This window comes from Dama dama, chromosome 29, assembly GCF_033118175.1.
Source record: "Dama dama isolate Ldn47 chromosome 29, ASM3311817v1, whole genome shotgun sequence".
Taxonomy (NCBI): domain Eukaryota; kingdom Metazoa; phylum Chordata; class Mammalia; order Artiodactyla; family Cervidae; genus Dama; species Dama dama.
Window position 1 is genome coordinate 66,227,106 of NC_083709.1, and position 11,211 is coordinate 66,238,316.

General features: G+C 47.3%; 1 protein-coding gene across 1 annotated transcript in view; it reads left to right on the forward strand.

The window, feature by feature from the left end:
* Positions 1 to 9,394, forward strand: part of LOC133048775 (phospholipid-transporting ATPase FetA-like) — a 106,394-nt gene extending 97,000 nt beyond the window's left edge. Inside the window, exons 21-28 of the mRNA XM_061132535.1 lie at positions 209 to 356; positions 872 to 1,055; positions 2,680 to 2,903; positions 4,198 to 4,281; positions 5,543 to 5,788; positions 5,958 to 6,096; positions 6,920 to 7,050; positions 7,146 to 9,394. Coding sequence (XP_060988518.1) covers positions 209 to 356; positions 872 to 1,055; positions 2,680 to 2,903; positions 4,198 to 4,281; positions 5,543 to 5,788; positions 5,958 to 6,096; positions 6,920 to 7,050; positions 7,146 to 7,337 — 1,348 coding nt within the window. The 3' untranslated portion in view covers positions 7,338 to 9,394. The remainder of the gene's footprint in view (positions 1 to 208; positions 357 to 871; positions 1,056 to 2,679; positions 2,904 to 4,197; positions 4,282 to 5,542; positions 5,789 to 5,957; positions 6,097 to 6,919; positions 7,051 to 7,145) is intronic.
* Positions 9,395 to 11,211: the final 1,817 nt, after the last annotated feature.

The following is an 11,211-nucleotide window of genomic DNA, read 5'->3' on the forward strand; positions in this document are numbered from 1 at the left end:
CAAGGAGTGTGCGCAAGTAGAGAAGTGCAATATGTATAGATAACACGTAAGGCGGGGGTGGGTCTCAGGAGGTGGTTGAGTCTGAGGCCCTGGGAGGTACTCTGCAGAGGCTCTGTATCCGTCTGGCCCATTTTCACTTTGGGACACCTTTTCCTTCCTAGGCTCTAGGGCTTCCAGTCAGACATTAATCATCAGTCTTGGCTTGCAGGTCAGCAAGGGAAAAGATGAAACCCGACTCTCTACTGGAATCAGACCCCGTAAACAGTTACCTCGCCACAAAGCCCCAGCCACCCTTCAAAATACCTGAGGAGGTGCCCAACGGCAGCTATGGCTTAATCATCACTGGCTACAGTCTGGTGGGCAACACAGATCTACAACTCTGTTCTCTTCTTCCAAGGAACTCTTTTCCTAGGTCCAACCCACTTCCGGGAAATTTCAAGATCCTTTTGCTATTCCTTGAGTTACCCTAGTCCCCCTCCCTGTCAGACACCTTTCCCCGGCCTTCTCTAGGCAGGAGTAATGAGGAAAGAGAAGCCAAGGGCCTATTCCTTCCTTCAAATTCTTCACTGCTGATGTGGCCCATTACTTGAGGAAGGGGGGAAGTGAGCAGAACCAGGTCTTCCAAAAGGTCTCTGGGCCTTTTAACCCAGTCAACCAATTTGACCCAGTGGGAGACTCTCATGGTTTCCCACTGGAAGCTGGGTCAGAATGCCTAGAACTGACTTGGGGGCTTGGCTTCCCTGGGAATGGAGCATCTTGGGAGCAGCTCTGCCTGCAAGGGGAGAATGGAGGGGAAAGAGAGGGCCGAGGAAGGTTCTGTCCCAAGAGCTTTTGGGGCAGCCTGGAATGTAGATGTGTCCTGGTGCTGCAGGCCTACACTCTAGAAGGAAACCTGGAGTTGGAACTGCTGCGGACGGCGTGTATGTGCAAGGGGGTGATCTGCTGCCGGATGACGCCCCTCCAGAAGGCCCAGGTGGTAGAACTGGTGAAGAAGTACAAGAGGGCGGTGACACTGGCCATCGGGGATGGAGCCAATGACGTCAGCATGATCAAAGGCATGTGAGGGGCTGGGGGCAGCAGTGCCTGGCCACCGGCCGGCCCTCTCCTTCTCCCGTGGTCAAGACTGATGTGCGTGGCACGGTGGTGCTGGTTCATTCTCCTGCATATCTCCTGTATGTATTGTACATTTATACTGTTCTGCAACTTCATTCATGTTCCTCGGCACCTGAGTACCCACTTATTTATGCATCATTACATACAGTCATGCACACACATTCAGATTCACGCATGTAACACTCATGCACTCAGATACCCGTGGCTCCAACAAGAACACAAGCACATGCTCAGAGAACAACAAGCTGCACAGCCACAACACCCATCTTGTTGAGATGGCGTCAAAGCCCCCAGAAGGGACCCTGGGGCCGGAGTCACGGTTGGTCCCTTTGCTGAAGCCTGTAGCCTTGAGCAGTGTTAGGCAGACAGCAGGGCTGCCCAGCCAGGGAATTAGCCGTGCAGCCCGATGCAGGGATCTTTTCCTCTCTGAGGCAGTATTCCCAAGAGCTTGCCCTGACTCCCCTGGCTGGAGAAGAATAGCAAACTTACTGATGCTTCAGAGTAAGGGAAGCAAATGGCTGAAACTGGTGTTAACTTCAGCTGAATGTTGTTAGCCTCCAGCAGCTTGTAGTTCTGTGCGCTATGATAACGTCTAGGGGTCCTCTAGTCCAGCCTCTCTCCCCATACTGAAAACACTAGCATATATGCCAGTCTCAGTTTCAACACTAGCAAGTGTTCTTGCTCTCTTTCTCCAGTTTCTAGAACTTCTTTGACTTTTAGGGCCTCAGAGGTTTTAGTTATCCTGTTAAGCAGTGTAATTGTAGTACTAGGAGATCAAAGAATTTAATCTATACTACAACAGGCCAATTAAAACTTTTAGAAATTTAAGTCTTGTCTTCCATCAAGCATAAAAGTGAGAGTATTAGTCGCTCAGTCATGTCTGACCCTATGCGACCCTGTGACCTGTAGCCCGCTAGGCTCCTCTGTCCATGGAATTTTCCAGGCAAGAATACTGGAGTGCATAGCCATTCCCTTCTCCAGGGAATCTTCCTGACTCAGGGATTGAACCCAAGTCTCCCTTGCTTTATCCAGAAAAAGACACCTTCAGCTTCCTGAGGAACTCATTTCTTACTAACAAAGTATGTACATCACTATTCTCCCAACAGTTGGGAGTTTAGCTCCTTAGATAAACTTAGATAAATAAATAATGTGTTAGGTTGATATCCATCCTGAATCTTTATTTTAACTGGCCTCAAGAGATAACAAGAAATCTTTTACCTGAGCATCTGGGCAGTAGGGGAGAGCCCAGATGGCTCTAGGAAGTACAAAGACCGTCAGGGACAGGCTTCTACAGATGCTAGCCATGCCTGGTAATCTTGAGGGGCAGCATCCAAAACAAAGTGTGAACGAATGAAGGGGCTGTTTTCTGACTCGTGGGGGAAGGGAAATCCACTAAGGAGGAAAGACCCCAGTGAGCAAACACCACTTCCGCTAGGCCTACCAGTGTTTTTCAGGTGTAAAATAAGAGGTACGTGAAATGTGATCTCAGCCTTAATCATACACTTCCCAGGCTGGGAGCCAGAGAGCAAGCTCTTTGACTGGGAATTTCCTGGGTCTCCTTTGCAGTTGCCCACATTGGAGTTGGCATCAGTGGCCAGGAGGGGATGCAGGCCATGCTCAGCAGTGACTATGCCTTATCCCAGTTCCGCTATCTGCAGCGTCTGCTCTTGGTTCATGGCCGCTGGTCCTATAATCGCATGTGCAAGTTTCTAAGCTACTTCTTTTACAAAAACTTCGCCTTCACCCTGGTGCACGTCTGGTATGCCTTCTACAGCGGGTTCTCTGCACAGGTAAGTGCTCAAGTGGCATTCTCCACTCTAGTCAAGTGGGTCTTCTCTAATCTTCCTCCACTTCAGCCAGTTCAGACCCGTTTTCACCTCTAGAAACCTGTGTATGACATGCCACCACCCATCCTTTAAACTCCTCACCCCTGGTGATCCCATCTCCTAGCCCTGCACTTAACCTTAGACTTCTAAACTCTGTCCTGGCTCTGACTCAGCCTTGACTTCTACCCACAGAACTCTCCCAGAAGATATTTTCATCTTTTCCATGACACAGAGACCTAGAGTTTCCAAACATATGTAATGGAGGTGGTGGGGGGTGGAGGGGGGGGGGCGGGGGGCGTTGGTGAGGGTGAGATTCCTGGGTCTGAGTTTTTTAGGATCCAGAGTAATCTTCATGGAACAGGCTAAGCCTCAGGAGGCCTTTGGGTCTTGCCAGACGGGCCGGTTCTGGCATTTACCTGTAGCCACACTTGGAAACACAGCTTCTCTTTACTTCTTCCTCACCCAGACATACCACCCTGCCAAACACTGTTGTTGCTCTAATGAGTATGAAATCTCCACAGAAGTGGGGAGAAGTGACCCTTGGATGTTGATGTTCTATGAGAATTCCCTTTTTCCTATAAGAAGTTTCTCAGGATTCCCAAGGATTCCCAAAGAGAAACAACCTCCGGAACGATTATCTTGGGAGATCCCTACTACTTTTATGACCTTAGGCTCCAGGGAAGACAGACCAGTCAGCAGACAGTAGCGGGCTTGTCTGCCCCTAGTGTCTAGAGACACCACTGTGGCTTGTGGGAGGTGTATGTATACATACATGTCACTGCTGACCTCTTGTGGCTGGGAAAGAAAGCAGCCTCTGTAGGCTCATGGGTCTGTTCTGCTTGCCAGTGTTAGAAGGTGTCCAGGGTTAAAGAAACTACTGAATGCCGTAAAGCAGATAAAGAACACAGAGGCTTACATGGCTGGGAGTGCAGGGGTACACTCAGCATTCCCTAGAAGCCACTCTGGGTCCTTTCCACGCAGAGAGGAGCAGTACAGGTCATGGTGGAGTTGGTCTAAATCGGCCTCATCAGATTGGCCACAAACAAGTGTAATGTGGCCTTGCCCCAGCCTGGGACCCAGGGACCAAACAGAATCTGCAGTCAGCTTTCTCAGTCAGATTTCAGAAATCCAAACCATGTTCTAGGTTATCATGGTGATGGGCAGGTGGAGGGCAGAAGGGGTTCTCTTAGAGCTGGGAGGTAGAGCTGAGACTTTGGAAAAGAGAGGGATCTAAGAAATCTCCTTGGTGTTCTTCCAGACAGTTTATGATACCTGGTTTATCACTTTCTACAACCTGGTCTACACCTCCCTCCCTGTCCTGGGCTTGAGTCTGTTTGATCAGGTAAGACCAGCAACAAACCTCTTAGTCAAGGCTGAAACCCCTGGCCCCTTGAAGAGTATTCCCAGGAATGAGGAGGACAGCAGCAGCCGAGAGATAGGCTCCAAAGTCAAAAGTAAATAGAATCATTTCTAGAGCAAGGGAGGGAGCTCACCACCTGGAGAGGTATCGTTGGATAAAGTAAAGTATGCTCTGCCACAGAGAATAATCATTGGCTATAGAAACCAAATTTTCCTGTGTCAATTTTTTCTTCATAGAGAGAAGCACAGACATTGCGCTGTACAATAAATGGAGTGTGTACAAAAGTGGAAGGAAATAGTTGTTGGGGCAGGACTAGATAAACCAAGGGGATCCAGAAAGGAGAGACCCATAAAGAGATACTGGGATAAGCCAGTGCAGCGAGGCCTAGGTGAGAATCCTGAAGGCCAAGCTGGGAAGTGTGGGTGTGATTCCTCAAATCGCAGGGAGTCAGCCTGGGGGGTACTGTCTAGTCCTCTCGGGAATTTCCCTGGGCGTTGAGGGTCCTGGTGCCCTGCCTCTCCCTCTTCTACCCAACCTCCAGTCCTGGGTACCTGGAATAAAAAAGGAGCCTCCAAAGAGAAATAAAGTAGCTGAAAGAAGACATCATGGGATCATGGCTCCTGGTCTCCATCAGGGTAGGAAGGAAACTCTCCATGAAGTAGCTGCCAGCCTCAGAGCAGCAAGAGGATGGATTCTGTCATTCAGCCTCAATCCTTATTACCCAAAGTTTTAGACTTAGGAGATGAAGATGGTCCCGTGTCATTCGCTCAGCTGAGTTCCCCAGTGGCTATGGGAATGGCAGGAGCATCACAGAACATAAATACCTCTAACGGACTAACTGGACGCCACTGGCTTCCCTCTATCCTCCTGCTGGCTTTTGACACAAAGAATACTCAACCAAAGGAACACTCACAACTGGGGACTCAGGTCCCAGTTGCCTCCCCACCCAAGCTCCAGTCCTTCCTTCCCTCTTCTCCCAATGCTAACTGCTCCCTCTCTTAACTCCCCATCTTGGCCTTCTAGCTTTCTCCCACCACGTGTACCCCTGCCCAGAGAGCAGGGCTTTGGAAAGGGTCTGTGGCCCCTGCTCTGTTCTCTGGTTCTCCATCTCAAGTTCTCCGTGAGGAATCTCCTAGGCAGCCTGAGAGCAAACTCGGTGAGGGGAGAAGCCTCGACTCTGCTGGAGATGGGACCTTCTCTGGAGAGACCCTGAGCCTTCCTCCTTCCCCTCTGGTGCTTCCAGGACGTGAATGAAACGTGGAGCCTGCGCTTCCCAGAGCTGTATGAGCCAGGCCAGCACAACCTCTATTTCAACAAGAAGGAGTTTGTCAAGTGTTTGCTGCATGGGGTCTACAGCTCTTTTGTGCTCTACTTTGTCCCCATGGGGACTGTTTTCAATTCAGAGCGCAAGGACGGGAAGGAGATCTCCGACTACCAGTCCTTCTCCCTGATGGTGCAGACCTCCTTGCTCTGTGTGGTCACAGTGCAGGTGCGGCTGGCGGTGGGGTGAGGGGATTGCGGGGGAGCCTGTCCGGAAGAGAGGAAGGGAGGAGGGAGGGAAGGCGGGAAGGGAGCGTCCTCTTTTATGAAGTGGGGGAAGGGAGGCGACTGGTAGACCCTGGGCTGTAGATTAACGTACATAAGAGGCTGCTTTTCAGATTACGCTGGAGACAACCTACTGGACGATGATAAGCCATGTCTTCACCTGGGGCAGCCTGGGTTTCTACTTTTGCATCTTATTCTTCCTGTACAGTGATGGCTTATGCTTATTGTTCCCCGACGTCTTCCAGTTCCTGGGTAAGGCTCTGCCCAGTGTGCAAGGGGCTGGGGTTGGGGGCGGGAGTGTGAACCAAGTATGTTTGTTTATTAAATGTTTACTGTAATGTAATGTACTGTAATGTAACATAGTAGTTACATAGCAACTACTGCTATGAATTAGACTCCGTGGATATAGATATGATTGAGACATGATCTTAGCCTTAAAAGGACTCAAAATCTAGCTAGGGGAAGTACTTTACCTTATTAGAGCCTCTAAGATATTTTAAGTTTCTTACCTAATTTGAGTGTTACAAGCATACTGAGAGATAGACAGGGCAAGAATTATTGCACTACTTTAGAGACTGGAAGTTTTTTCAATGACTCAAATCTAGCCCTCCTGGTTCCCAGTCAGATGTCCTTCCTATTATGACATAATGCCTTAATAGCTCCTCCTATTAATTTTCCCCTCACTCGTCTGCACTCTGATGAGGACAAAATAACAGACAGATGTTACTGTATATAACTGGTTCCTATTTTTCGTCAAGCCACTCATTTTTCCCCTCCAAAACCCCCATCCCATTTTTGTGTCTCCGTCAGTGCTCTGGGACTTCTGGAACCTACCCCCGCCGCTGCTGCCTGGCCTGGCCTTTAGAGGGAGACAAAGGCCTGTGAATTCAGTGGCCTTGGCTATACCAAGGACCCCAGTACAGTCCTTTAGCATTTGTATTATTTCTCAGGAGACTAAACTGTTTCCAAGTCAGTAACTTCTTTCTCTGGACTGGAGAAGTACCTAAGTTCAGGCTGACAGCCCCCTTCCTCCAGGCCCTGGTCCCGCCTTTCCTTTCTGGCATTTTGTTTACAGGTGTGGCCAGGAACACTCTGAACCTGCCACAGATGTGGCTGTGTGTTGTCCTCAGCATAATCCTCTGCATGTTGCCTGTGGTTGGGTACCAGTTTCTCAAACCGCTGTTCTGGCCCGTCAGCGTGGACCAGGTGAGTGCAACAGGAATCTACCCAAATAGAATTCATGACCCTCTTAGCCTTTGCCTCTGTGGATAAAAATCCTGTCCCCCATGCTCTGGCTGTAGATTATTGACAGAATTCATCACTGCATGAGACATCCACTGCCATACCCATTCAGGACCAAACTGAAAAACACAGCCTCTCGGCGCTCTGCCTACGCGTTTTCCCACAAACAGGGCTTTGGGGCCCTCATCACTTCCGGCAAGACCATGAAGGCCAGATTTCCCAAGAGAAACAGCTTTCCTCATAAAAGGTAGAGGTCTTTGGGGAAGCCCCAGAGGAGGCAGTCATTGCTCTTCCTCTCTTGCATTCACGAAACTTCATAAGGAGAGACTAGAGCCCCTGGAAACAGCATAAAGTCGTGCTTCCACTCACCGCAGGGGCTCAGCCCCTTCATTCCCTCGAAGGCTGTGCCCAGGTAAGGCAGGGCAGAGGAGAGAACAAGCCAGACAGCTGTCGGAGTTACAGCATTTCAAGAAGAAGTCATCTCAGGCCTCCCCCTGCCTTCCAAGTTCTAATCTGGACAAGCACATGTGGAGATACTGAGTGAAGAGGGGCAATGTGAGGAAGGGAAAAGAAAAGTAAGCTCTAACACTCGTTCCCATACCCAGAGCAACCATAAAATCTGCCAGGGCCCCGCACAAGCATATTTACCCAGGCGCCTTCACCGGCTTTATCTGAGGGATTCAGGGTAAATCTTTTGCTGGGCTGGATACCAAAAGGAGGAGACAGCTGTGAACAGTTGGTCATAAGAAGCCAAAGGAGAGTTTCTGAACCAAAAAAAGAATGGAAATTGTTCCTGCCTTGGTAGGACAGCTCAAGATTTTGCCGCCTTCTCTTCTCTTTGACCCAAGAACTGACACCTTTTCAGGCCTCAGAACTGGGACAGGGAAAATGCAGGGGATTTTAAAAACCTTTTCTTGAGGGACATAAGCCATAACTGGTGAACATTTGTCTTCATTCCATAAAATTATTTTGAGAAGAAATTGTATGTACTTGAGAAACTGTTTCTAATAAGTTTATAGATAAGTAATAAACTGCTTATTTTGGAGTGGAGAGATTCGTATGGTCTGTTGGGGCCCCAGTGATAGTAACTCAGGCCAAGCAATAGCATCAGTCTATAGACTCCTGACACCTGCCCCCTTTCAAATGAGACCAGTGTTTCCCTTCCCCCACTCTTTCTCTACTTCTTTACTTCCGTTCCACTTTTCTTCCCCCCGTTACTAAACTCTGTCTTGGCCTCAGCGTCTTTTAACTGTATATTTATATCCTGTTTGCACACCTTAAATATTAGTCCCCAAAGCTCAACCCTAGGTTCTCTGCTCATTTTTCCCTGTACACTTTTCCTGAGTGACTTCTTACAACATCATGGCTTTATTTACCAGTAAAAAGAAGATTCTCAACTCTCTTTCTATCCTAGATCTCTCTTCTGAGGTCCAGATTCATTTATCAAACTGACTCTAAGACACTTCACTTAGTTGAATCTCAGGAAACTCACCAACCTGTATTAAATATATTCCCCCCAAATTTCACCCCAGGATGTCATTACTGTCATCCGAGTCACCCAAGGCAGAATACTGTACTCTTCCTATATAGTCTGATGTCTAATAAGTCATCAAGTGATATACATTGAGCATCTCCATTGTCTTGCTTTCAGTTCCCTCCATTATTACCATTGCCCTTGTTCATATTTGGATCATCTCTCACCTGGATTACTGCATAAAATCTCCCCACTCATGTTTCTGGCTTTCTCCTGTCTAAAGTATCATGAGTACCATTTCCAGAGTCATCTTTCTGAACTGCAAACTTGATTGTGTCAAGCCCCAGCTTAGCATCCTTGAAGAGTCTTGCACACCTCAGGATCTAGTTAAAATTTGCATGTTTTATTATTGGGCCCTCTCTAGTGTTGTCTTCTACTTCTCCCCCATCTGCATTCACTCCAGTCATGCTCTTTCTGGTCTTCTTGTCATCAGCATGCTGTTGTCATATCCTAACATGCTTTCCCTACTCCCTTCTTCGTCTAGCAAACTTCTAGTCACTCTCCAGAAACTCAGAATAGTTGGAACTAAATAGAAGTAATGGTTGAACAATATTGTGAATGTACCAAATGCCACTGCATTGTATACTTAAAAAGGGTTATGAGAATGTTTTGTGTTAAGAGAATTTGACCTCGATTTAAAAAAATAAATAAACACTCAGATTAGGCACTGTCTCCTCCAAGAGCTTACCCTTATTCCTCAGTGTGACTTTTACATGTCTGTCCGATGTATTCAGTTGCTCCCGTGTATGTAATTGTCACTGTCAGTGATACTTATCACAGGGCATTAAAATCACTAATTTACCTGTCTGTGCACAATATATAATGGGTCTTTAATAAATATCTGTTGAATAAATGAACAAATAAAATGAAAGAGTATTGAAATTTGCTTCTCTATTTTTGTTTCCCTGAATAGCACTACCACCCAGTTGCTCAAACCAAAAAACTAGAAGTCTTTCTAGACAGCTCCCTTCCGTTCCTCTAATCCAATCTATCCTGTTACCAAGTTCCATACACTTTGTCTTAGAAATATCTTTAAGTCTTTCTCCTCATATTTGTTCCCAGTCCCATAGATTTCATTGTTCCTTGCCTAGACTGTGCCAACATCCTCCTCTCAGATCTCCCTGCCTCTGATTCTGCTTATTCCCAATCCATTATCCACACCACAGAGAATGATCTTTCAAAAATCCAAATCAGGTCATGTCATTTGCCAGTTTAAAGTCCATTAGTAAATCATCAGAGCTTTCCTGCCTTGGTGGTGCCTACCTCTCCAGCTTCATCGTCACTTTCTGCTGCATATACAAAATTATTTGCAATTCCCCCAAAGGTCCCACTATCTTCAGAAGCCACTGTGCCTTGGCCCTTTCTGTTCTCTCCTCTTAGAATACATTCTTTCCTTTGTCTAGCTAAGGTCTATCTGATCTTCAACCTCAGTAGCTTTAGTTGCTTCCTCTGGGAGCCTTCACTGACACCCAGTTCCCTACTCTGAGTTGTGTCCCTTTTCCTTGCACCCAGTTCCCTACTCTGAGTTGTGTCCCTTTTCCTTATTTTTGGTTCCCATGGTTTGACTGTGTATCATTTACATGCCTATTTTACTGTGGTTTTCTCCTCTGCTAGGCCATGATGATCGCCTTGAGGATAACAATTGTTTCATTTTTTAATTTGAATAACTAAGCAAAATGCTAACGCTTGGATTATTAATGTTTTTCTATCAGTGAGTAAATGAATGAAATCTGCTACCTTTTATTTTTCCTAAAACTGTCTTTTATCTGTCCTTTCAATGTGAATTTTATCCTTTAGGATCTAGTTTCCAGTTATACTTTGCAGGCCTCTTTTGATGAAACAGTCACTCATGGCCTCCTGACTAGAGTCATTGCTCTTCCTTCCTTGGATTTACACAACTTAAGGAGAGATAAGAGCCCCTGGAAACCAGTGGAATACCACACTGCCACTCTCACTCCAGGGGCTCAGCCTCTTCATTCCCTAAAAGGCTGTGCCCCGGTCAGGCAGAGTAAGGTAAAGAATACGCCCCAGACATCTGTCAGAATTACAGCATTTCAAGAAAAGGTCATGTCAGGCCTCCCTCTACCAACCCTTCCAAGTTCTAATCCGGACAAGCACATGTGGAAGTGAAACCGTTTACCACAGAGAGCTACTGAAACCCATGTGCTGGGACTCGAACCATCCAAAACCCAGTTTGGGACTTGAACCCACATGGCTGGGACTCAAACCCAGCCAAAACCCACAGTACCTGGTTTTTGGAGCTAATGAAGCTCAGGTTCTTGATATCTCATCACAGAAAGAATTTGGTGAGAGACAAAGTGATAGGTAAGAAGTGGATTTATTCAGATACAGAGAGAAGCAAACTCCACAGACAGAGTGTGGGCCACTGCAAAGCGTCTGCCTGCAATGCGGGAGACCTGGGCTCCATCCCTGGGTCGGGAAGATCCCCTGGAGAAGGAAATGGCAACCCACTCCAGTATTCTTGCCTGGAGAACCCCACAGACAGAGGAGCCTGGTAGGCTACAGTCCATGGGGTTGCAAAGAGTCGGACACGACTGAGCGATTTCACTTTCACTTTAGTTTTTATAGGC